Below are 26,651 nucleotides of genomic sequence, written 5' to 3' on the forward strand. Positions count from 1 at the left end.
GTTCGTGACACTGCCATGAAAGCAAAAGACGCACGCTCTGAAGTCCGCACAAACACGACCGCGTTGAACCTGTTTCGTTTTCCCAGCGCCATCGCGCGCCACCGAACATCAACAAATGAAACACATACCAAGCTCTGCCCAACCTGATTGCTCCAACACACCAATAACAATGCGAAGCCACCTGCTGTTATCTAGCTCTCTCCCCAAACACCACGCGAAGCAGCATTGTCGCCAGGGAAACAAATACAATTCAGTACGCCACCTCAGTATCCTTCGCACAGTTCGTGCATAGGGAGTCAGAAGCGACCAAACCAAGGCCTAAACCTGTAGAGGTAAGCCCCATCAAGATGACACTTATTACACACTGTCTGCACGTGCAACGCAGTCAGCACCTTCTAGCGACATTCAGCCACTCTGTCTGTTAGCCGATTCACAATTTGGTGCAGTATTCCAACTGCGTACACGCCACAAACGCATGCATCTTAACACCCCGTTTCTGTGCCTTGATTATCCTCCAAGACCTGATGCAACGACCAGCTGAGAGACTGCTAGCCAAGCATGATTCTGGTGCGAAAAGCAACTGCCACGATAGCACTGGACACCGTGCAATTGCCAACAACGCGGGCCAGCCAGACACGCAAAGAGGTATCGAGCTCTGAGAGAGCACAAAAGGTTCGTGACACTGCCATGAAAGCAAAAGACGCACGCTCTGAAGTCCGCACAAACACGACCGCGTTGAACCTGTTTCGTTTTCCCAGAGCCATCGCGCGCCACCGAACATCAACAAATGAAACACATACCAAGCTCTGCCCAACCTGATTGCTCCAACACACCAATAACAATGCGAAGCCACCTGCTGTTATCTAGCTCTCTCCCCAAACACCACGCGAAGCAGCATTGTCGCCAGGGAAACAAATACAATTCAGTACGCCACCTCAGTATCCTTCGCACAGTTCGTGCATAGGGAGTCAGAAGCGACCAAACCAAGGCCTAAACCTGTAGAGGTAAGCCCCATCAAGATGACACTTATTAGACACTGTCTGCACGTGCAATGCAGTCAGCACCTTCTAGCGAAATTTAGCCACTCTGTCTATTAGCCAATTCACAATTTGATGCAGCATTCCAACTGCGTACACGCCACAAACGCATGCATCTTAACACCCCGTTTCTGTGCCTTGATTATCCTCCAAGACCTGATGCAATGACCAGCTGAGAGACTGCTAGTCTAGCATGAACCTGGTGCGAAAAGCGACTGCCACGATAGCACTGAACACCGTGCAATTGCCAACAACGCGGGTCAGCCAGACACGCAAAGAGATATCGAGCTCTGAGAGAGCACAAAAGGTTCGTGACACTGCCATGAAAGCAAAAGACGCACGCTCTGAAGTCCGCACAAACACGACCGCGTTGAACCTGTTTCGTTTTCCCAGCGCCATCGCGCGCCACCGAACATCAACAATGAAACGCATACCAAGCTCTGCCCAACCTGATTGCTCCAACACACCAATAACAATGCGAAGCCACCTGCTGTTATCTAGCTCTCTCCCCAAACACCACGCGAAGCAGCATTGTCGCCAGGGAAACAAATACAATTCAGTACGCCACCTCAGTATCCTTCGCACAGTTCGTGCATAGGGAGTCAGAAGCGACCAAACCAAGGCCTAAACCTGTAGAGGCAAGCACCATCAAGATGACACTTATTACACACTGTCTGCACGTGCAACGCAGTCAGCACCTTCTAGCGACATTCAGCCACTCTGTCTGTTAGCCGATTCACAATTTGGTGCAGTATTCCAACTGCGTACACGCCACAAACGCATGCATCTTAACACCCCGTTTCTGTGCCTTGATTATCCTCCAAGACCTGATGCAACGACCAGCTGAGAGACTGCTAGCCAAGCATGATTCTGGTGCGAAAAGCAACTGCCACGATAGCACTGGACACCGTGCAATTGCCAACAACGCGGGCCAGCCAGACACGCAAAGAGGTATCGAGCTCTGAGAGAGCACAAAAGGTTCGTGACACTGCCATGAAAGCAAAAGACGCACGCTCTGAAGTCCGCACAAACACGACCGCGTTGAACCTGTTTCGTTTTCCCAGAGCCATCGCGCGCCACCGAACATCAACAAATGAAACACATACCAAGCTCTGCCCAACCTGATTGCTCCAACACACCAATAACAATGCGAAGCCACCTGCTGTTATCTAGCTCTCTCCCCAAACACCACGCGAAGCAGCATTGTCGCCAGGGAAACAAATACAATTCAGTACGCCACCTCAGTATCCTTCGCACAGTTCGTGCATAGGGAGTCAGAAGCGACCAAACCAAGGCCTAAACCTGTAGAGGTAAGCCCCATCAAGATGACACTTATTAGACACTGTCTGCACGTGCAATGCAGTCAGCACCTTCTAGCGAAATTTAGCCACTCTGTCTATTAGCCAATTCACAATTTGATGCAGCATTCCAACTGCGTACACGCCACAAACGCATGCATCTTAACACCCCGTTTCTGTGCCTTGATTATCCTCCAAGACCTGATGCAACGACCAGCTGAGAGACTGCTAGTCTAGCATGAACCTGGTGCGAAAAGCAACTGCCACGATAGCACTGAACACCGTGCAATTGCCAACAACGCGGGCCAGCCAGACACGCAAAGAGATATCGAGCTCTGAGAAAGCACAAAAGGTTCGTGACACTGCCATGAAAGCAAAAGACGCACGCTCTGAAGTCCGCACAAACACGACCGCGTTGAACCTGTTTCGTTTTCCCAGCGCCATCGCGCGCCACCGAACATCAACAATGAAACGCATACCAAGCTCTGCCCAACCTGATTGCTCCAACACACCAATAACAATGCGAAGCCACCTGCTGTTATCTAGCTCTCTCCCCAAACACCACGCGAAGCAGCATTGTCGCCAGGGAAACAAATACAATTCAGTACGCCACCTCAGTATCCTTCGCACAGTTCGTGCATAGGGAGTCAGAAGCGACCAAACCAAGGCCTAAAACTGTAGAGGCAAGCACCATCAAGATGACACTTATTACACACTGTCTGCACGTGCAACGCAGTCAGCACCTTCTAGCGACATTCAGCCACTCTGTCTGTTAGCCGATTCACAATTTGGTACAGTATTCCAACTGCGTACACGCCACAAACGCATGCATCTTAACACCCCGTTTCTGTGCCTTGATTATCCTCCAAGACCTGATGCAACGACCAGCTGAGAGACTGCTAGCCAAGCATGATTCTGGTGCGAAAAGCAACTGCCACGATAGCACTGGACACCGTGCAATTGCCAACAACGCGGGCCAGCCAGACACGCAAAGAGGTATCGAGCTCTGAGAGAGCACAAAAGGTTCGTGACACTGCCATGAAAGCAAAAGACGCACGCTCTGAAGTCCGCACAAACACGACCGCGTTGAACCTGTTTCGTTTTCCCAGCGCCATCGCGCGCCACCGAACATCAACAATGAAACGCATACCAAGCTCTGCCCAACCTGATTGCTCCAACACACCAATAACAATGCGAAGCCACCTGCTGTTATCTAGCTCTCTCCCCAAACACCACGCGAAGCAGCATTGTCGCCAGGGAAACAAATACAATTCAGTACGCCACCTCAGTATCCTTCGCACAGTCCGTGCATAGGGAGTCAGAAGCGACCAAACCAAGGCCTAAAACTGTAGAGGCAAGCACCATCAAGATGACACTTATTACACACTGTCTGCACGTGCAACGCAGTCAGCACCTTCTAGCGGCATTCAGCCACTCTGTCTGTTAGCCGATTCACAATTTGGTGCAGTATTCCAACTGCGTACACGCCACAAACGCATGCTTCTTAACAGGGCGTTACTGCGCTTTAATCAATCTAAAAGTACATGATGCGATTCCCAGCTGAGAGACTGCTAGTCAAGCATGAATGTGGTAGGAAAAGCAGGTGCCACCAGACAAATGTTTCCGCAAAAGCGGAGAAGCACAGGTCAACAACATCTGGTAAAAGACTGATGCGCCTCGTCCCAGCACATGAACTTCTGCACCAACACGTCGCACGCGCTCGCTGAAGACACCACTCTAGCACGACTTCCCATCCGCCAAGTATTCAATGCAATTGCACACGCCCTGCATCAAGAGTTCCAATATATCTCTCCGCAACCACTGAGACAACCAAGACTGCTGAAGACTGAAAGTGCGAGGCGCTGAATCTAACCGAGCTGAGTGTCATGCCTTTGCAGTGTCTCCCTATGGCCCAGATCGCACCAACTGAACTCCATTATTGACAATGTCGTGAAACATTGTGAGGGCCTTTCGCTTTTCTGCAAAGTTTGTACTGAACGGCTCCATTGCAGGCCGTGCCCTCAAGATGCGCACGCAAATATAATCATTGCAAACGCTTAGCCCTAACGTGCGGGCATTTCAGCGAGCCCTGGGGCTGTTGACACGCCGCCACATAACATACCATGACGCTAGCTTGAAAGTGCTACGTGCCGCAATGTCTACACTGACACCAAACCACGGATCCAGTGGTTCAAACAACCGTGCATACTGTAACGAAGCGCTGGTCAAAATGCCAACAGAAGAAACAAGAAACGATGCCCAAACCAATTAATTCACTGAGTTTAGCGAGCCCCTACATAGCTTTCGACGAAGCCATGCAATGCGGGACTCTCAAGGCCGTTCACGTGCTGCAGCGTACTCCCTGTGAGCTCACAATGCCAACGTCGTCCTCTGCACACAGAATGGAAGAAATAGGCGCTCAGCTCTTTCGTCTTTCCCCAAAAACCGCATCTGGCACGCGAAAGCACAAGGAGAAATACCGGTGTACAACAATGAGGTTATTGGGAGTACGGCACACGAAAAAAACTGGTTTTCTCACCTTGCTACGATGACGATTTAAGTCTGTGACTCATGCAATGGCTGCCCACTGCGAATGAAGGCATTCGCTCCTCGGCAGGTCGAAGCAGTGCCGTGTCTTATTCGGCTAGCATTCCTAGCCGCGAAGGCACCTGACTGCAGACGAAACCGCACCAAAAACAAGTTGTGAACAACGTCGAAGGTACAGACAAAGGCAAAAGTTTCGATTGCGATAAAAGTGACACTCTCAAGAAATTCACCCAATCACAACTGCAGGGCCTGTCAGACAAGCAGCACCAGTCCCTGCAGACACTGACGACTTAACGCAAGCTGCAGCCAAACGCGGGCACGTTGTTCTGAAACATTTTCACGCGGTGCCACAGACACACCTTCTGCAAACAACAAACAGAGCTGCCTTTCATTCCTTTCGAACAACAAATCCAAATTCGCGGCTGCTACGCGTCACAAAGCGTCTGACCTGTAGACGTTGTGGGAGGTAGGTGTTTAGATTGCGCCCTTTCAACAAAAGTGGCCAGCCAGTGATGGCGTCTGCGCGTTTCTACTGGGATCCCGCCAACTATCTCGCATCAAGAACGGCCAGCCGGCTCTTTAAAATAAGACGTTGCTCAGCGCCGCGAGACCTTAATTGCTTCCTCGAAAATTCAAGCGAACCCTACTGCAAAACGTCATTTCCGCGTCACCTCGAAAGCTCTGCCAACAGCGGCACATGCTACGCACGCAGTTCCCGAACCTCACGATGTGCTGCACAAGCCGCATCTATTCACCATCTAAACACTCAAACACTGCCCCGCACAGCAGCTGCCATTAGCGCCCTTGATGGAATTTGCAGCGGTGAATCCCTGTGCAGTAACGTCCTCAGACCACACGCAAACCGCATACAACGTTCGCTCTGCAGCTTCTCCAGGACTACCATGATTGAATTATGCCAGCTCCGCATGGCGTGTGCAGCTCACGAACTGCATGGCGATGCTTCATTTCATTCTCCGTGCCACTGAAATGACGAACTTGCGTAACGTCGCCGTGTCTTGTTCCGCACGGAGCGTCGTTGGAGCACTTTATGAAGAAGCACTAGTCGCGAAAACCTTGTCACTAGGACTTTGAATAGCAACACAGAAGAAAATTGTCGGCGGGGAAAGCATTAGCGTGAGTGCCAAAGGTGGACAAAAAATCTAAAGGGTGGGCACATTAAGTCGGTTCGGCACAGAAGTAGACAGCTATCACTGAAAGAACTAAGACATGTTTCGAGGGTGCCGCATACCCTGCGGCCTGTGCAGCCCAGAAGAATCCACAGAAATGCAGAATGCTCTCACAGGCCCCAAGACACCGCCAAATCCAATAGCTTGTACTTCAACAACCAGCTGATACAGATTCACGGCTTGTGTAGCACTCAGGGCCTACTTTCTGGGGATTGCATTCGCGATACGCTGGGAAGGTCTAGCCCTTCAATTTGCTCTCCCAAAGTGTCAGAACGCCTGCTCTGCCTTTCGAAGCAACAATTGAACTCGTCTGGAATCCTATTCGTCGGACTCGACTTGTTTTCCCTTTCCTCTGTGGACCACGCATAGTGTAACCCACCGCATGAGACGTTGAACACACCGCATAACTTGGCTACATAACGCCGCTGAAGCGACGCTTCAAAGCGCGGCCCTGGCAATCCTCGTTCATTTAAAACTGAGGCTCACGTGCATCGGCTCTGATCAAAATGCGGGCAGGCACCGCAGCGTCGAAGCAAGTCAAACTCGGTAGTCCGGGTAAGACGGCGAAACGTTCATACCACTGCCATGTGCGCCTGTGCAGTGCAGTAAGTCGTAAGAAGATCTGCAAACAGAAAGCTGCCATATGGAAGAACACGCCGCCTGTGGTGTGCTGCGCGTGCCAGCTGTACCTGTAATCCTGGCCAAAATTCCGCTACACCCTTTCGGCGGAATATGGTGCGTGCGGCAAAATGGCTTCACGCTCGCATAAACAGCTTACGACTTTCGACCAAATGGTGTAAGTCTCAAATGGCCACGTTCTGCACCAGGGCATTCGCGGAAAAACGCAAAAAAAGTCGACGAAGGCCCGCTGCTGACACACACAGAGACATATCACGCTGCGGTTTCGTGATACTGCCATGAAAGCAAAAGACGCACGCTCTGAGGGGCGCACAAACACGTCCGCGTTGAACCTGTTTCTTTTTCCCAGCGCCATCGCGCGCCACCGAACATCAACAATGAAACGCATACCATGCTCTGCCCAACCTGATTGCTCCAACACACCAATAACAATGCGAAGCCACCTGCTGTTATCTAGCTCTCTCCCCAAACACCACGCGAAGCAGCATTGTCGCCAGGGAAACAAATACAATTCAGTACGCCACCTCAGTATCCTTCGCACAGTCCGTGCATAGGGAGTCAGAAGCGACCAAACCAAGGCCTAAAACTGTAGAGGCAAGCACCATCAAGATGACACTTATTACACACTGTCTGCACGTGCAACGCAGTCAGCACCTTCTAGCGACATTCAGCCACTCTGTCTGTTAGCCGATTCACAATTTGGTGCAGTATTCCAACTGCGTACACGCCACAAACGCATGCTTCTAACACGGCGTTACTGCGCTTTAATCAACCTAAAAGTACATGATGCGATTCCCAGCTGAGAGACTGCTAGTCAAGCATGAATGTGGTAGGAAAAGCAGGTGCCACCAGACAAATGTTTCCGCAAAAGCGGAGAAGCACAGGTCAACAACATCTGGTAAAAGACTGATGCGCCTCGTCCCAGCACATGAACTTCTGCACCAACACGTCGCACGCGCTCGCTGAAGACACCACTCTAGCACGACTTCCCATCCGCCAAGTATTCAATGCAATTGCACACGCCCTGCATCAAGAGTTCCAATATATCTCTCCGCAACCACTGAGACAACCAAGACTGCTGAAGACTGAAAGTGCGAGGCGCTGAATCTAACCGAGCTGAGTGTCATGCCTTTGCAGTGTCTCCCTATGGCCCAGATCGCACCAACTGAACTCCATTATTGACAATGTCGTGAAACCTTGTGAGGGCCTTTCGCTTTTCTGCAAAGTTTGTACTGAACGGCTCCATTGCAGGCCGTGCCCTCAAGATGCGCACGCAAATATAATCATTGCAAACGCTTAGCCCTAACGTGCGGGCATTTCAGCGAGCCCTGGGGCTGTTGACACGCCGCCACATAACATACCATGACGCTAGCTTGAAAGTGCTACGTGCCGCAATGTCTACACTGACACCAAACCACGGATCCAGTGGTTCAAACAACCGTGCATACTGTAACGAAGCGCTGGTCAAAATGCCAACAGAAGAAACAAGAAACGATGCCCAAGGCAATTCACTGAGTTTAGCGAGCCCCTACATAGCTTTCGACGAAGCCATGCAATGCGGAACTCTCAAGGGCGTTCACATGCTGCAGCGTACTCCCTGTGAGCTCACAATGCCAGCGTCGTCCTCTGCACACAGAATGGAAGGAAGAGGCGCTCAGCTCTTTCGTCTTTCCCCAACAGCCGCACGTTGTACGCGCAATGCAGAAAGAGGATTACGAGAATGTGCAATAATATTGTCGAGAGTATTGCATTTGGGAAAACGCCAGCAGCTATGTATTTGTGCAGTGTTAGGTGAATTGGAGGATTCCCAGATTTACGTACGCCATGCAGCGTTACAGAACTCTTTGGCTCTTTGCCCAAGGAAACAAGGTTGTAACATGGGTTTTGTAAGTGCCCGTTAGAGCCTGCTGACTTTCCACTCAAACAACAGCGGGCACTAAATGCACTTTCTGCTAAACAAAACTCTGCAGCCTACGTTGCATACTTTTTTGACTTGGGTAGCCAACGTAGAATGCGACATCTGTGAAAACGTGCTCCACTATCCAGGGAGCCAGCAATGTATAATCGTGTGAGCTGTGGCAATCTTTGCGGGCCAATCCAACCCCACCTGCCTCCACCTAAATGTATCAAGTACTCACATGTGTCCCAGTACACGCATAAGCACTAAACGACTTTAACTTAGCCCTACTGCGCGCACACGTCGTCGACGGCTTAAATGCTCAGCGCGTCCATGGCAGTACCGGTGTGTAGGTTATCTCCGCAATAATATTTAAAAATGGCTCCAGAAGTAGCTGCGATAGTGAATATTGTATTTCTATGCCTCAGGAAATGACACTAAAAGAGAAACCTCCTTGCCCAAGGTTACTCACTGCGTTAAACGCATCCTGTTCTAGTTATCTGTGTTTACCAGTGTTCAATGGTTAAGGCTGCTCCTGCCATAAAACGCACTCCCTGAGAGCAAGCAGAAGCAAATCCGTGCTCTGCTAATAATAATTTTAGTACCTTTTATATGGCTATCTCGCAATATCGGAGCAGCCACCACTAATGTGTAAGCTGTATGTGGAGGCAAGGGGACTGCTATGCAGAAGAAGCCACTAGAGCAATGTGATAAAAGGAAAAAAATAAGAGTGAGCGTCTTGCTGCGAAGTTGGCTGAACTGGACAAATTTGGATTTTACACTGTCTCTACCAAGCTTGGTAGAACTTGTTGGTTACTTGGTAAAAGAAAGCAGCGAGTAGCTTGCTCCAATTAACTCGCGCGAAAATTCGCTAACGTGACACTCAAACAATAGCAGACATTAAACATACTTTCTGCTAGATTCCTGCCGCCTGCATCTCAAACTATGCGCTGCTTTGGGTCGACAGCCACTGTGCCGTCAAACAACCCAAAATGTGGAACCTGTGAAAACCATCATGCAATATATCAGCAAGAACTTCAGAACCTCAACCGTGGGAGGTGTGGTAATACATGCAGAGCGGCAATCCAACCCAATAAAACTCTGCCGAAAGAAACTAGATCTAATCGTTTTTCCTTTGTACATATGCATGAAATGACCACAATACGCGCTGCGTCCATATCATTGCCCAAAACGACAGCCAGACATAATTGGAGTAATGCTCATACTTCTTTCACTTTCCACGACACACTCACGTATTCTCGATTTGTTGGTGGTGTTCTTAACATGCAGCCAACCTCTTTAAAGAACGCGATAGCGACGAAACGAGTCTCGGAAGCGTCGATGTACCCAATGTCACATTATCGGCGGAGCGAAGATAGGGGCCCGTCCCGCGGCAGCACTTCGGAAATCGGTGTGTATCCATTCGTTAAATACAAGCTGGCAGTAGCTTGTGAGAGACATGGCAGCGCACAGCCTGAGAACTCAGACCGTGTTCATGAGCCCATGACGTTCCTGCACACATAACCACACGTGACCCCTGCTGTTGGCCTCTCCCAAAACAATCCCGATACACATTCCCGAAAAGTACAAAATATAGTTCTCGTCCAGCGGCACGTCAACTAGCCGGCCAATGCGCAACGTGTGCATAGCCACTCTGCATTTTTGCTGTAGGGTTTCCCACCACCCCGCACACAAACAGGATCTCTTGGTGGAGGTAAGTGACACGCAAATCCACTGAAACAACTAGACCTCACAGTCCGTCGTCTATGACACATGCAACAAAGGCCCACAGTTGTCTTTCACAAAACACACGTACGCTTGCAAGGCCTTCATCCTCAGTGACACCGCAATGAACGCAACAACTGCTGCTTTCTCGTTCACGCCTTAAATTAGCTCCAAAACAAGTGAGACGTGCGTTTGAATTTTGTTTCATAAAGCACCTCCCCGGATATAAACGGCCTACAGGATGACACTCCAACAACCACTCGGAGCTGCTCTATTGTCGAATGTGCATCGCAAATCCTGGGCCCCAGTGCGAATCCCCGCACATGCATGCAAGATTCTGCACAACGCTTCTGCGTATGCATTGCTTACACTATCCACGAAAACAACCAGAAATGATCCAAATGCCAGCACACCAAAAAAGTAGCACGAAATGCAGCAACAAATTCGCCCGATACCTAGCGCTGTAAGCAACGACGTTCAGGACTTTCTGCTTTGCAAACTGAGCCGATTCAACGCAAAGACAGCAGTCTCTCAATGGGGTCAGATTACCTCTCAGCTCCCAGTGACGCTGAACGTCTCAGCACAGAGTTTTTTCTCCACCGCAATCACGTCGCTGAAGCGTGCATGACACTTCAGGTGGCAATTTTCACTGCGCCATAACAAGTATCTCGACAGCATCGGAAGTGGTTTGTAGCAAAAGAGTGTCAACCTCCTCATTGCCTTCTCTGGGCAATTTACTGCACTCCACGAAACAGAGCATCCACCAGTGCTTGAATTCTTTTCCACGTTGCTGACGCATCCAATGACACATTTTCCGCAGCGCGAAGATTTTCGGTCCGCACCGCGGCAGCATTTCAGTCGGTGTATTCGTTGGAGTTAAATGGAATATGATAGAAGAGGCGGAACAGAGAAAAGGAGAAGTTAGAACGTTCGCAGCCTTGCTTGAAAGAAGCACTTGCAGTAACTTCGAGTCAAAGGAATTTGATCAAAACGCATTCCAGAAGCCGCAGAAGCTCTGCCGCATTCAAGAAGTGAATCAACTGGAGTAAAAGAAAAACCCCGAGGGCCAGAAACCGCAGCAAACACACCCAGTTGCAGCCGCACCAGCAGTAGAAGCAGAAAACAGATAGCAGTAGCAGCAGGAAACAAGCAGCTGTAAAAAGGTAACAGCAAGGGAATGAAAGTGAGAGCCAGCAGCAGCAGCAGCAGCACAACAATAAGGTATAGAACCAAACGACGCGTCCGTGCAGCAAGAAATTTTCTGAAGACTTGGCAGACACAAAGGGCTCCACTCTGGCAGTGGACTCGTGAGGCACACGCAACGCACAGTCTGAGAATGCAAACAGCGTTCGTGAGCCCATGACGTTCCTGCACATATCACACATCAATACACGTGACCCTTGCAGTTCGTCCCTTTCCAAATAGTACCCACCTACAATTTCGAAAAGTGTATAGTGCCATTGTCGTAGAGCCGCTGCACTCTGGAGTGCAGCTTTACACCAGACCAAAAGACCATCAACGAAACTCTGGCTCCTCTCACACCCCAACTACACACGACAACAAATCATTTGACCAAAACCCCAACACCGCTTGTATCACAACGCTATACAAATTCCGACCGGCAATCCAGCAATCCATTCCCCAATGGGCACTGGCAAACCAGATCACATGCGCCGAAGATCCCCAGATGTCGCCCAACGGCAAACCAATCAGACACAAACCACCCACCGCACAAACACCTAGCCTCAAACGCACGTCCTTCCAGGTAACGGCGACCCATCCAACAACAATCATATCCAACACAACGCCCAACCCACCCACCTAACCAACAAGCCGCGAAACCCTTCGTCCCCATCCAGCACACGAACACACTGCAGCAAAGCTTTTCAGCAGACAACGCTCCATCAACACTGCAAAGTCCTCAACTCCCACGGACGTACCACTCCGCGCGTTACAGCAAAGAAGTGCGAGGAACGTCCACTCAAACCAAACACCTTCACCCCACTCTCCTCTTCGTCACATGCAACAAAAGTCTAACATACTTCCTGCACACACACACACACACACACGCGCACACACAAGTGCATACCACGTCACTACACTCGTTCCGACCGGCATTGTAGTAGTTCACTTCAACCTGGGCAACGCCTAACCAGATCACATGAACCGAAGATCCCCAGATGTCGCCCAACGGCAAACCAATCAGACACAAACCACCCACCGCACAAACACCTAGCCTCAAACGCACGTCCTTCCAGGTAACGGCGCCCCATCCAACAACAATCATATCCAACACAACGCCCAACCCACCCACCTAACCAACAAGCCGCGAAACCCTTCGTCCCCATCCAGCACACGAACACACTGCAGCAAAGCTTTTCAGCAGACAACGCTCCATCAACACTGCAAAGTCCTCAACTCCCACGGACGTACCACTCCGCGCGTTACAGCAAAGAAGTGCGAGGAACGTCCACTCAAACCAAACACCTTCACCCCACTCTCCTCTTCGTCACATGCAACAAGCCTCTAACATACTTCCTGCACACACACACACACACACACAAGCGAGCACACACAAGTGCATACCACGTCACTACACTCGTTCCGACCGGCATTGTAGTAGTTCACTTCAACCTGGGCAACGCCTAACCAGATCACATGCACCGAAGATCCCCAGATGTCGCCCAACGGCAAACCAATCAGACACCAACCACCCACCGCACAAACACCTAGCCTCAAACGCACGTCCTTCCAGGTAACGGCGACCCATCCAACAACAATCATATCCAACACAACGCCCAACCCACCCACCTAACCAACAAGCCGCGAAACCCTTCGTCCCCATCCAGCACACGAACACACTGCAGCAAAGCTTTTCAGCAGACAACGCTCCATCAACACTGCAAAGTCCTCAACTCCCACGGACGTACCACTCCGCGCGTTACAGCAAAGAAGTGCGAGGAACGTCCACTCAAACCAAACACCTTCACCTCACTCTCCTCTTCGTCACATGCAACAAAAGTCTAACATACTTCCTGCACACACACACACACACACACACAAGCCCGCATACACAAGTGCATACCACGTCACTACACTGGTTCCGACCGGCATTGTAGTAGTTCACTTCAACCTGGGCAACGCCTAACCAGATCACATGCACCGAAGATCCCCGGATGTCGCCCAACGGCAAACCAATCAGACACCAACCACCCACCGCACAAACACCTAGCCTTAAACGCACGTCCTTCCGGGTAACGGCGCCCCATCCAACAACAATCATATCCAAAACAGCGCCCAACCCACCCACCTAACCAACACGCCGCGAAACCCTTCGTCCCCATCCAGCACACCAACACACTGCAGCAAAGCTTCTCAGCAGACAACACTTCATAAGCATCGCAGAGTCCTTCACCCTCATGAACATCCTAATCCGCAATTTGCAGAGGAACATTGCGGCGAGGATTTCGTGGGACCAGTCGACGTCACGCCTGTGCTGCGTTGAACAAGCGTGCAAAATACTCCCTGTTAACACAGACGCACACGCGCAAACACACACACGCGCATACACACACACTCATTCCACATGACTGCACTAATTCCAACCGGCATCGCAGTAGTTCAGTTCCAATTGAGCAGCGTCAAACCACATTCCATTCAGTGAAGATCCATGGATGTCACCTAACGGCAAATCATTCGTACAGCTGCTACCGCCAAGGACCTAGCCTCAAACACACTTCCTACGAGATAACAACTCCTCATTCAGCAGAAATCACTTTCAGAGCAGCGTCCCACGCATCCACCGAGCGAAAACGCCTCGAGGCACTTCATCGTATTGATCACCTACAGCGGCTTACCTTTTTCTGCCATTCGATACATCAGGCGGGGAGAGTGCCACATTCTGGTTTTACTGGGACTGTGAGAAACTGGTTTGTTCCCGGAATAGCTGTGGTTCAACGGGGCCTGTGCTGGGATGCGGCTACTACAATGTTTGACTGCCCGCATTGCGTGAGTAGACACCCCCGCATTGCCGTATCTTATTCTGCTTTGCCTCCATCTCCCAAGATAGACAAAGGTAATCGTTATCAAATCCGCGATAAAACCCGACTACCTGTGTTATCAATGAATCTCATACGAGCAGAGACAACGTAGGCGATGATATGCGGATGGGAATTGTACAGGACGAACGATTGCTCATGTTCGCTGAAAAGCTTCTGTTGAACACATTGGCATTTTAACGCGGCAAACTAACCAGCTGGCGATACAGGAATCGTGTTTTAAGCCTGTGTGTGCGCAAGGCTTTTCACTATAGTGAAGCTGCACTGGGCCATGTCCCATTTGGCACCATGTTTCACACGAAAGTAGCAGCCGCGGCCATCAATGAAACCAAAGCTCGACAATAATGCAAAATACTGGAAACGAATCTATGCAGAGACAAGACGTGGCGTCTAAAATAAGCAAAATGCATACTGTAGCATTTCGTATAGTTGTTTGGAAACCCTTCAAATCATATACGCTCGCCGCACTCCCTGAAGGCTCAGAAAGCATGTTCAGGGCGATTGCGCATAGAAATTGCTCAAAAACGCTCAGAGATCAGCTCAAAGAACTTAAAAGGCTGTCCTCTATATGCAGTGAACTCACATTTTGTTGCGCAGCATGCTACAACTGATGCAAAGCAGCAGGCCTAGAAATATCACAGAATGAACAGAGCTTTGCATATGCGCGCCTGTCCAGCTCATTGCCTTAACTGTCTTTAATTTCATTGGAAAACGGCCAAGAAGACAGGAAGACGATGAAAATATTGCGACAAAATGTTTCAACTCAGTTCCTCAACAACTGCATGTACTTCGACGATCAAAGCCTGACTAGGTTGTACTGAGCAGCAGATCCAGTATAGTAACCAAAGTCACGCTCATTCGTCATAGAAGCAATGCCTCTACCACACATTCATGTGGCAACTGAAGCGCACGTTCTTTTGCGATTAGGTTGTTTCCCTAACGTCTCTTTTAATGAGACCACATAGACTTCACTCACACACAAAACGACACACAGTATAGCGGACAGAACTGGAGGGAGTAGTAGCCATCATAGAGGCACAATCTATCTGTCCACGTTTGAAATTCGTGATGCAGTAACAGGTCTGATAGAGTATACTCTTTGGGTCTGCCGAAAAGCAAAAGGCAGCGTACGGTGATATCATGGGGAGCAAGTTTACATCGTAACAAGCAATCCGCATTCCTGTAGGACTAACGGGCAAGTAATTATGCATATTTGCATTCGAAGCGACCTCATCGTGTTCGGGACAATTGCGTGCACATATGCAGTCACACGGGTTCCTGTGCTAGCCGTGTTAGACACGTTACCTCCACGTCAGATCCATAGAGTTACGAACTTCCTGCAAGGCAAGTGTCGCAGTGTCAGCCAAACTTTTCTTTAGCAGCAGCGTTGCCGTCGATGTACTTTTTTGGAAGCGCATGTTCCAAAACAGTCAGGCTTTGCATTGCAGCAAAAGGCACCCGCAACAAAAATTATACCTACCGATACCACTACCACTTGAAAGGATTGGTAAAGCGGCTGATCAATGATGCTGTTTCGTGATTGAAACCGAATAGCTTCAACTAGAGCAGCACAGTCTGTCCGTGGGAGCTGCACTTTCATTGACGTCCATCGATACAACAAAAACATGACCAATGGCAAAAGATTCCCTTCTCTCTAAAACAGTCAGGCTTGTATACTATTTGTCGATTGGCGGGAACAGAGTGAAGCTGCTGCTTACCTGCTGCGCTTCCAAATGTGCTTCTCTGTTAGCGTACCTAGGGTCACCTGATTCACCAGCTAAGACGACTTTGACCTCCATAAGCCACATATTTAATTTTACATTTTTGTCGGGGCAGAGGTGGAGAGAAAAGCTTTCTATCTTAACAAACCAGCAAAATTTAGCTGGTTGATCTCTGGACTGTTTATCTAGTTCTGCTTCAGCGTAAGGCTCGTTGTGTTATGACTTTTACTTCTTTTCCGCGTACTGGTGTCCAGCTGCGCTGAAGTAAAGTCGTGAAGAATACTTAGCACTATGCGTAGGGTATGTCTCAAATGAGGGCCCTTCGACTGTGAATTCTATATCCTCAATGGCATCATGCATACTATTCTGTGCAGGGCATTAGCAGGCTCACACACTGGAAATCAGCATATAGCAACATGGGATATGCTAGTTTAACCCCAGGCAGAGATTCTGTAAACATTAAACACCTAACGGTGAAGTCACCAGCGATGCCACTAATTGTGAATCAGGCACGCGATCCTAGAGAGTCTGCTCACAAAAGTACAAGGCTAAGGCCCGGCAGAAGCGTTCAGGGCGACAGAGGTACCGCATCGACACCATACCTATGGGTGATGTTTCTTCTGATGGTGTGTGCACTCCCCAGTAAGCACAATGCGAGGCCATTGCATCAGAATCAAGACTTGCAACTAGAAGCATTCGCCGTGACTCGTCAGATCCAATAAGCAGAATGCGAGGCCAGTGCATCAGAATCAAGACTTGCAACTAGAAACATTCGCCGTGACTTGTCAGATCCCCGCAACAGATTTCTATGCTCACAAACTGGTATTCGCACACGAGGCATTTTCAGAATAAAGTGACGCAGCGCGTGAAAGTCATCTGAATGAAAATGTTTCGGCAACGTAGTAAAGCCCTTTAAGAGGAGCATCGGTGTGCCATTAGTAATAACGGGATCGCGTAGACCGAAACCATGGTGTTGTTAGACAGTGAACCAAAAATTGCACGGTTTTTCAGCAAATGGCCACTTGCGCCCGACACGAGCCGCTACATAGCAATATGTTTTGGCGGTCCAATGTTTTCCTGTGCCTGAACTGCTGCTGTGATTCACATCGGCTACCACGCAAAATGTTAGGGAGAAGGCCGACTGCCCTCCCAGATCGCCACTGTTGTCGAAAACCCTATCAGCTCGAAAAAAGACCCTACGTGAAATATTTGCCGCAGCCACGGGAAAATGTTTTCAGTAAATAACGTTGTTCTCACGTATTGTCCTATACGAAATTTAGTTGCTGTATAAATACCCAGCTGCATACAGGTAACTCCGTTACAAGAGCAAGTTTCATTCAGTTCACTGTATTCGGAAGGGAGCCGCAAGAGTGCCGTTTGAGGAACGAAACGTCCATCCTTAACTCGAAAATTCACTCAATTAGATTTTTGGTAGTCACCCACAATCTTAAATTTGGTAACATACGCCTGTGCAGTGACTAGCGTCCCTTGAACATACGAAGATGTGGAGCACCACACCAGAAGAGTGAGTTAAAGGCTAAAATGCAAAAGCAATTTCGGAGAGCTAATATCCCATGCCGGCAGAGGAAAGGCTTCACTGATCGGCACTCAAGAGGCGCCGTCATTTCCTCCTCGTCGATCGAATCAGGACTTTGTCCGTCCATCTCATTGCCGATTCATGTTTCGTTGAATACATCAAAATTAAAGCACAAACGAGGCGCCCAAGTTACTCGTAAAAAGGAGTAAACAGCTGGTGAAGCAATAACTGGTATACACAAGCTCGATAAACAGGATGAAGACGACCAAAACAATGAAGCGCAACAATATTCTCCAGCATACTACAACGAACCATCAATAAGAATTGCCCCAATTTCTTCCACACATGAAGCGACGTCTGACCTACCTTCTGCAGTCCCACGAACGCCATGCGTGCGTCCTCATTACTGGCCTTTGTCCGTGTTGGGTATCCGTGCAATATATACACATATGCATGGTCCCCTGTAGAGCAATTCAATAGTACCTACGGATTACGGCACCCGCGTTAGGCATAGCACGATTGCAGTTTGGCGCAACAACTAGCAGAGGGAAATAAACTGATCCACTGAGGTGATTCTTCAGTGCTCCAAACCAAAATGCATGGCGTGAGTCCCAACAGAGATGGCAATGTGGGCACCGCTCAATACTTTGAGTTCAGATATACAACATAGAAAGACGCCACCAGATAGGACACCGCTTTTATACCTTTTCTCCATAAAGCATTACGACCCATTAATTTTCTGCACCGATGCGCATACGAGCTGGCATGTCAGTGGCATCCTCAGAATACATAATACACTGAAGAGCCGCCAAAGCCCATGAATATGTGCCAGTGGTGGCTTGAGTGCTTCTGAATATCCAACCAAGCATCGGAAATTCTCTGAATGTGATGTGCTTGACTTAGTGTGAACCTTTCATTGTAAATACCATGTGTAATGACATAGGATTAGTCCACGAATGGCTACTCAGGTATAAAGCGCGAGAATACGGGCATGGTATATGTAAAACGAAGGTCTGTGGCTGCCCCTTCGAAGACTACTCTTGAGAACTGAAGTCACCTCCAAATGCTCCGGCGGTGGTGGTGGTAGCCCTGTGTCACGCCAATTATTCGGCGAGCAAATTGTATTAAACTCTGGATGTCCATTTACTGGGGCCAAAGTCGCCATTCTAGTGTCAAAGTGTCAGCGTCCAGCCAGCACACCAAATCCCATTTATTCTCTCCTCTTTGTCAAATGATGCGCACTATCTACCATTCAAATAGCAGCTTTAGAAGGTTTCTGTATGGTGACGAATAGGCTCGCCCAATATAATACATTGCTATTTCTAACACAGCCTTTCCTAACAAAAGCGTCAATAGCATCACACGATCCTATATGTTCTCTGAAAGGAAGGTCACATACTACTTCATAGCTCGCCCCAGCAAGGTGCTTCAATATAACAGAAACAGAGTACTTTTGAAGGTTTCAAGATAACAGAAACAATGTCGTCATAGGGGCAGTGGGAGGCTTTACATGTATTACTCATAACATCACACACTTCACCGGATAAACAATACCCGCCAAGACGCACTAAAAGCATTTTCGTAGTAGTCGAGCATTGTTTCATGCATGCTGCTGTGCATGTGAAACCGGAGTGAGACTAAACAGCACTTCTTGGATTACTGCACCGCTTCGTAGACACGCGACGTACACCCTGGAGGTATGGTGCTTCTGTTGAGCATTGGAACGTCGTATGCTCTGCAGTAGCTTTAGGCTAAATATTATAAGCTGAAAAGCTTGTGAGGCAGTAGAACAATCAGAAGCTTCTGCTGCCATCATCCCAGTGGCATGCACTGACACAGAAGAAAAATATACATGTAAACAACTTTTGCATGAGCCTACGGAAGGCAGCAAAAGCAAGTTCGAAAACAGTAGTGACCACATCAGCTCGGGTTACTTGCTGCACATGTGGCGACGGACAAAAGGGAGGCTTCTCGGAAATCCAAGGCGCAGATGCACTGGTTTAGCTGGGCGCACAAGCTTCGGAAACAACGATTGCGCATAAATGATTTCATAATGCAGGAGTACGTGAGATGTGTGGTCTCCAAGTTTTAGGTACGAAATAATGGTTAATCGTAATGCGTTGCAAAGCAGTATTTGCAGTATTTGTACACTGCGAACACTACAGGTTTGTGCCTTTACTCTTGACGATCAACGCGAGAGGATATTTGCCGAAGCAGATGATTTGCGTTTGCAAACAAACAGAAGTTGCATAAGATGTGTTGCGTCACGACACCGAATACTTTAAAGTAGTCTGGCTTCTACGAAGCACTACCAGAGTCCGCACTGTCTTACAAGTAAAGATGTTGCGAAGAAGGCCTTCATAACCCTGATCAAGGTTTTCCTTCAAGTCACGATATGATGTCATTCTCTTTTGTTGGGAACATTCTGTAACGCACATCCTGCAAATCCGCTCAGAAGTACTGGCCAGCCTGTTCCTCTGCACTTGTGGTACCGCGAGAAACCCTCTGGACTGAGTCCAGGATTAAATGCATTCTTCTAGAAGTTCACGCCGCCTTCTGCTGCACCGAATGTCACGCGAAACAGAGTGGAAAGATACGTAGCGCTAGAGAAAGGTTCATCAGCAGATGGTTCAACATTGATGCAAAAAAGAGCCGACGAGAGGCCCCATGAGATATTAGCTCCTCTCTGCACGGCTATGAACGTCAAGCGTAGCAACGTTACACACAGCGCCACAGCATTTGTTTTGAGCGAAAACGTAAAAGATGCCGGGTACTAGCTTCTGAAACAATACCTTGCTGCTGCACCTTAGTGTAACATCGTTTTCTCTCAGAGCGAGTAGAACATGCAGGTTCCGTCCCATCACTAGCTGCGTTGACTTAGCACAAAGGACAGGAAATATCTGCATGCCGTGGACCGATACTTTGGTTAATACTTTCGGTGTATATTTTAGGACATTTGGCTCACTTGCTTCAGGAAAAGTGAGCGGTTGCGTGTTGCTGACCTGGTACAGGACGAAACGGGCGAGCTTGCTCAACGGGATCAGGCATGCGCTGCATCGCCACATACGACCGCAAAGTACAGAAAAGCCACTTGGGTAGACGTGGTGCTGGTACAGAAAAGTTCAATTTTTTTAATGGCAAGGTCTATGCTCCGCTTATGTCCACTGTTGATGCCAGCAAAGCCGAAACCCTGCCATTTTGGAAGTAAGCATATCTCTTTACCCAAACTGCACTGCTCCACTTTCATAAAAGTCATGTTGCAGGATTACTACAGCCGCATGGTTTCTTTATGATTATAGCAATACGCCTACAACACACTTTATGGCCAGCTGATAGTGCAAGTGCACCACAAATGATCACGGACAATGCACGTAACGAATACTGCTGGAAAGTGGTACACTTGACAAATTATGCTAAGCTACGTCAAACACGTGCTACCATTCTTTCACACCACAACACATTAGCTCGGTTCACCCTCGTTCAAAGTAGTTTCAGGGATACACAATCCATTTTGAATTCTTTTAAACGCACAATCTTGAGACACGTGAGTTCCCCCACGGCTTTTTCAAACTGCAGTAAGAAAACTTGTGTGAGCCTATTGTCATAGCGACAGGATAGTGCTGCGTTCTAAGCAGTAACACTTAAAATCGATCAAGACTTGATGCAATCACTTTGATGCAGGCATTGTCTTAACCTTGTTCCAGGCAGTGCCAGTATCAAAGTGATCGCATCACCGTCGGAAGCACAGATGCTACGCTTCCATACTACTCAGATGGGAAGTTTTCTTTGTCGGAGTTCATGAACAACGCCTAGCATCCGTAAGAACACAGCGAACAAAAGAGGTAACCGGCTCTCACTTCGGTAAATGCCTAATCTTTATGAGTCGATGGCACTGGCTTATATCTATCGATAAAGTTGCGCACAAGCGACCGCTCTTCAAAACAAACCTAGATATTCATAATCACGCATGGCATGAGATACTAATACACCCACGTAACCTCCTGGGCTATCAAAGAAATCTCGGAAATCGCACTTCCTGCAGGTTCACTGCCTCTGCAGGTCCGAAAGTGCTCCTCGAGCACAAGGATAATGGCAGCACACCCAAAGGTAACGGTGCCAGTAATTCTTGCGTCAACAAACTTTACGAGCTACAACAGAGGACACCGGCAAGCTGCACTTCGAAAGGAAGCCCCCTATGCATATCATGTCACTCCATTTGGGAAGAAACAACCAAGGGCTGCGAGCGTGGCCGGCGTCATGTCAACTCTGCTTTCTCAGCGAACCAGCAAACTAACCTGTTCATTAGGGGGGTCTTAGTAGGGCCCGCACATGATAGCTGCTCGTTCTGCTGCCTTCCTGGCTTACGGTCTGGCTCCATGCATTTGACTCACGCGCTGCAGTGATGTGTTTCTGCACCTGATCTGTGGGTGACTAGCCGTTCTAGAAATGTTCACAGGTTTATGCCTGTGCTCCAAGCGTTAATACAGAGCTCACATGCACATGAACACTGCCCACATTTTAAGGCGCATTTTAGTTAGCGAGTAAAAGCTAAAAGTATTGATTACGGCTCTGCAGTTTGTGAAGAAATGACCCTCAATAGCATTATTACCTTCAAACATACGACGATTTAAGCGGGTGACCCTCCACACGGTGGAAACGACTTCTTAGCGAACGGAAAACTCCACGAAATGCTAACAATGACAAAAACCATTTTACAGACACAGTTAACACTAAACGATGTGAAAGCAGCCAAACTTACACATGCTTGCATGGACTGGACGAAAAGCTCCAGGTGCGCTGTAAACACAGCTTACTGGCTACTAGTTAAAAAGGGCAAAAAGGCATTCTTCAGTTTTACGCGAAAGCTGCAAGGGGACTTGTCTCTAATGAAGCTACAAGCTTGCACCTTACATAGGTAGTACCAAATGCCTTGCGCCTTGCTAGGCTCCAGGTGCCATTCCCGCGGCGCACATCCTTCAATACAAGACTCCGTAAAGCAGATATCGTATGCGTTGCCCTCTGCAGCGCAAATGATATTCAAATACGGCTTATGAAAACTGTTTGTATCGGCCGCAGTGATCGCATCATGCGAACAGTACCTTCCAAAGATATCTGTGTTGTGCATGAAGCCTATCCGGGAAAAATTCCAGTATTGCCTCTTAGGCAAATCAGATATTATATCCTGGCTTTTCTTTGCCAGAATATTTAGCTTGATGCATAGTCAGCACAAGCAGCGACACGCTAGTTGTCCACCCGCTTTTCAAACACAGCATGGCTCGCACGCTCACCAAGGCTTGACAGATGTTTGATCAATTCATGACTAAGCATGAAAAAGGATCTGAAAGTAATGTGTGAAATAACCACTTTCCTGCAATTCGCTATAGATTCACCTGAGGGGCAATTATAACTCCAAAACTTCATCTTTGGAGCGTCTTGGGGCTGCGCTTAACAGAATCCTCACTCTCGGTGCTTGCATGTTCATCTATAGTTTATACTTAGTGTAGAGGGGGTTCCAATCCGGACCCACAATCTGTCGAGTTCAAAAACTCTGAAAACAGCGCAGTTGCTATTTCAGAAGAAAATGCTGTTGCACCTTGGAACTTTCCACCGCAGCAGATCCGGGGTGCAGGCGCTGTCCGCGCACGTGCCCACAAGCTCGACTGCATTTCTTTTACAATGGAGCCGCTACAGCTTCACAGAATGACGAATTCATAGCACTGCAGCTTGATCTACGGTCATCCTTGATACGGAACACTGAACCAATGGAAGATCGTCGCAACTGACAGCTCTACTCAAGATTGCCCACGAACCTTGGGCCACCAAACTTCTTTACAATCAGCACCAGGTCCTCTGAAGACTAAACCGATCTGGTCTCCACATTTGCCTAAAGGTACGGGCCCTCTGCCGTGTGCTGATCTTCTCTGGTGCTGGCACCTCGTCGATCCCTCTCCCAGACCTTGAGGAAGACTCTTCACGCACACCCTGCAAATGAATGGAGCAATAGCAATACATTTTGATAAAAGTAAACCCAAGGGAACAATATTTCAGCCTCTTTCGAAAAACGGCAAAAGATAGCTTTTCCTAATGTACTAAATTTTGAAGAAGCCGAACTCCACATGACCTAAATTCTGCGCAGAAAGTAGTGCACCCACCAGTTGACAATCAAACGTAAGGGCGGCCAGGACACCAAACAGTCAATGCCAGTAATATATTCATACGGTTTTGCAGAAGCAAGGTGTAGACATGATTCATTTGGGAAATTGAATATAAAGTAAGCAAGTGCTATTCATTAGGACAGCTGGCCGATAACCATAAGAAAAATGCACTCAACAAGAAACCACAAAAAGACACCGTGTGCCGCGAGAACACAATTGCTAACTAAGGACTATTGTCGTGATTTCCTCTTGGCATATGGCTTCCCGAACTTGACTGACGCCCTGGATGTGAACATTTGCAAGATTAAGGCCTGCATTCGTGTCACAAAGACTTGGTGACCCTAAAGAAGAAAGGTCCCGAGATGAGCATCGAAAAATGAATATTCAAGGCACAGTTAGATCTTGTACCGTGGGCTATACACGTTGCACTGCTACCTACTTTGCTCTCGAGGCATTGGGCGTGTGAAAGATCAGCTCATCTTTCACACGCCCAGTCCCTCGAGAGCAAAATAGGCAGCAGCGCAACGTGTACAGCCCACTGTACAAGAACTAACCGTGTCAGAAATTCTGCTGCGTGTGACTCTTTAAACGGTGAGGAGAGGACACTCCTAAATGTTTTCGTAGCGTCATAGCTCTTGCCGTGGCCTTACTACAATGCGTGTGTTCGATACGTGGTGCCTAACTCACTAACTAGTCAATCAACCGACGCGCATGATGCCTGTTTGAGAACACGCTCTATCCTGAGATTCAGCCTGCGCTTCGACTCGAGCAAAGCTCAACAAGTCTATCACCATCGACCTTCGTATTTCTTTTGAAAAAGATTTTAGTACTGGCAAACAGACCAAAATTCAAGGTACAAATCTGAGAAGAAAAAAGAACTAGGGGTAAGCAACATCCAGAACAAATGACATCATAACTAGCACACGGCATAGGGGCACTCAACAAGGGTGTGTTTATCCTAAAAACGCCACCCCTTCCTCACACGCCATAGCAATTGATGAAACATTGGAATGGAACATCTCTGGGGGCACAATTGTGGAGTCTACCGTTATGTAAATGCTGCGAAAGCTGTACCCTTCAGCTGCATGACTGCTTAACACACTTGCTATGACAGCGTAATAGCAGTGAGCATTGGCAGGATAATACTTTTAGCAGTTCATGGACCATCCAGACCTGTGCTAGTGATACTGCTAAGAGATGGTCAAGTACACGCAACGGTGTAAACACCAACAATGAAAAAAACAGCGAGCCAGATGCAACACTACCTGGGCAGCCCCAAACGCGGTATTAAGACAATGAAGTCACTGCTGCCAATGAGTACCCAAAAGAAATATATATATGACTGAACCTGCCTACACGACACCAACAAATGCTACTGCGCACAACGCCAATATGCGGAACACAACTCGATTTCAAACTTTTGCAGCATGTACACTGTTCCTACGAACACGCCTAATCTCAAAAAAAAGAGCCGTCATTTTGGAAAATCGCAACTGTGTCCGCTCCGTCAACTGTGTCAACTAAAATCCTGCTATCTCAACGTCGAGTTGATAACCCTCTCTGCTTTACAAATCCTTCGAAACAGCCCCCAATGAGTTGCCGAGCCGTCAAAGCAGATGCGTTTCTTGCTTGTGCCCTTTACTGCGTTCAGCGTGCGGTAAGCATGCGTCATCAGTGGGACCCTAATACTCCACAAAAGCACCGTCAGTTCACAACAATTCTTGACTCGCAGCTCTGGCCATTGGCGAGAATAACAGCCACGGCTATGTCAAAACCGTCGAACTAATGCCACTAAAGTTTCTGTGTACCAGCGGGGCAGGTAGGCTCTGAAGAGTAGAATCAGGGCTTCTGTTTCTCCCATTACAGTGAATGCGCAGGAAACGCCACCTTTGGGACAGATCCAATACGAGGTGCTGCCACGACACTGTTAGCTGCTAGGGAGACAAGTCTACACGGCATGGAGCACCCAATTATTGCAGTCTAGGATTGCCATATGAGCGTGAAGGTGAGAGTGCATTTGCTACGGGATGCAACACCACTGACACGAGAGCTGCGCTGTGGAATTTTGGGGTACTTCATGGTTCTGCGAAAAAAGCAACATCTTTACTGGTAGCTCACCACAACCAGGGGCGATTAAGGAACAACTAATCCATTTGCTGAAGCAATCAACAGCACAAGCCACGGCATTGACGAACTTTAAAAGCCGATGGCGTTTTGAAAACGCTACTCTTCCAGATTTCTTGAAGACACAGAACAGCAGGGCAAACACACGCTCATGCATGCAGCCCCCTTGCCTTCTCATCTCCCTGCTCAATATCAGGCGCACACGCTGCGATTTACGCGAGAATATCAGGAAGCAACGGAACCAGCTGTTAGGATCGAAATCACCATTCTAGAACTGCTTTCCAAAACCCATGTTATGTGCGGCCCGCAGCCAGAGCCTGGAGCGCCGAAGTCACAGTGACATAGCCAGATAGCTATACGAATCACGTCGAAGCAAGTGCGCACCACGCTTTCTCACGAAGCGTTTTGCAACGAGCAAAAGATAAGCCAGGCTCCGCGGCGACACGATTCATGTCGGCAGCTGAAACATGAAAATAATGCTTCAGAGTAACTATCCCTGCACTCACCCACAGCATTTGTCTGCAACGTCACGTGCTTCCGTCAACTCGGCCTTAACAAGCTCAGATTCGACAGGGATATTCTGATGCCTCTGCACACATAACAAGCGATGTGAGTCTCAGGCAGTTAAGGCAGAATCCATGAAAACACTCGGCGCACCAAATACGTGCTATCGGTAAGTACAGCGACTGTTACTCCAGAGCAATGGCCCCTGTCCTCAACCGTGCG

At 48.5% G+C, this 26,651-nt stretch overlaps 1 protein-coding gene across 1 annotated transcript; it reads right to left on the bottom strand.

Moving 5' to 3' along the window:
- Nucleotides 1-10,976: 10,976 nt before the first annotated feature.
- On the bottom strand, nt 10,977-11,183 carry ETH_00018340 (uncharacterized protein; the record flags this gene model as incomplete). The annotated part of the gene is made up of 1 exon (XM_013378342.1): nt 10,977-11,183. The coding sequence occupies one exon, from the start codon at nt 11,181-11,183 to the stop codon at nt 10,977-10,979; it is 207 nt and encodes a 68-aa protein (XP_013233796.1).
- Nucleotides 11,184-26,651: the final 15,468 nt, after the last annotated feature.

Source organism: Eimeria tenella, genomic scaffold (genome assembly GCF_000499545.2).
Source record: "Eimeria tenella Houghton genomic scaffold, Eth_scaff80, whole genome shotgun sequence".
Taxonomy (NCBI): Eukaryota; Apicomplexa; class Conoidasida; order Eucoccidiorida; family Eimeriidae; genus Eimeria; species Eimeria tenella.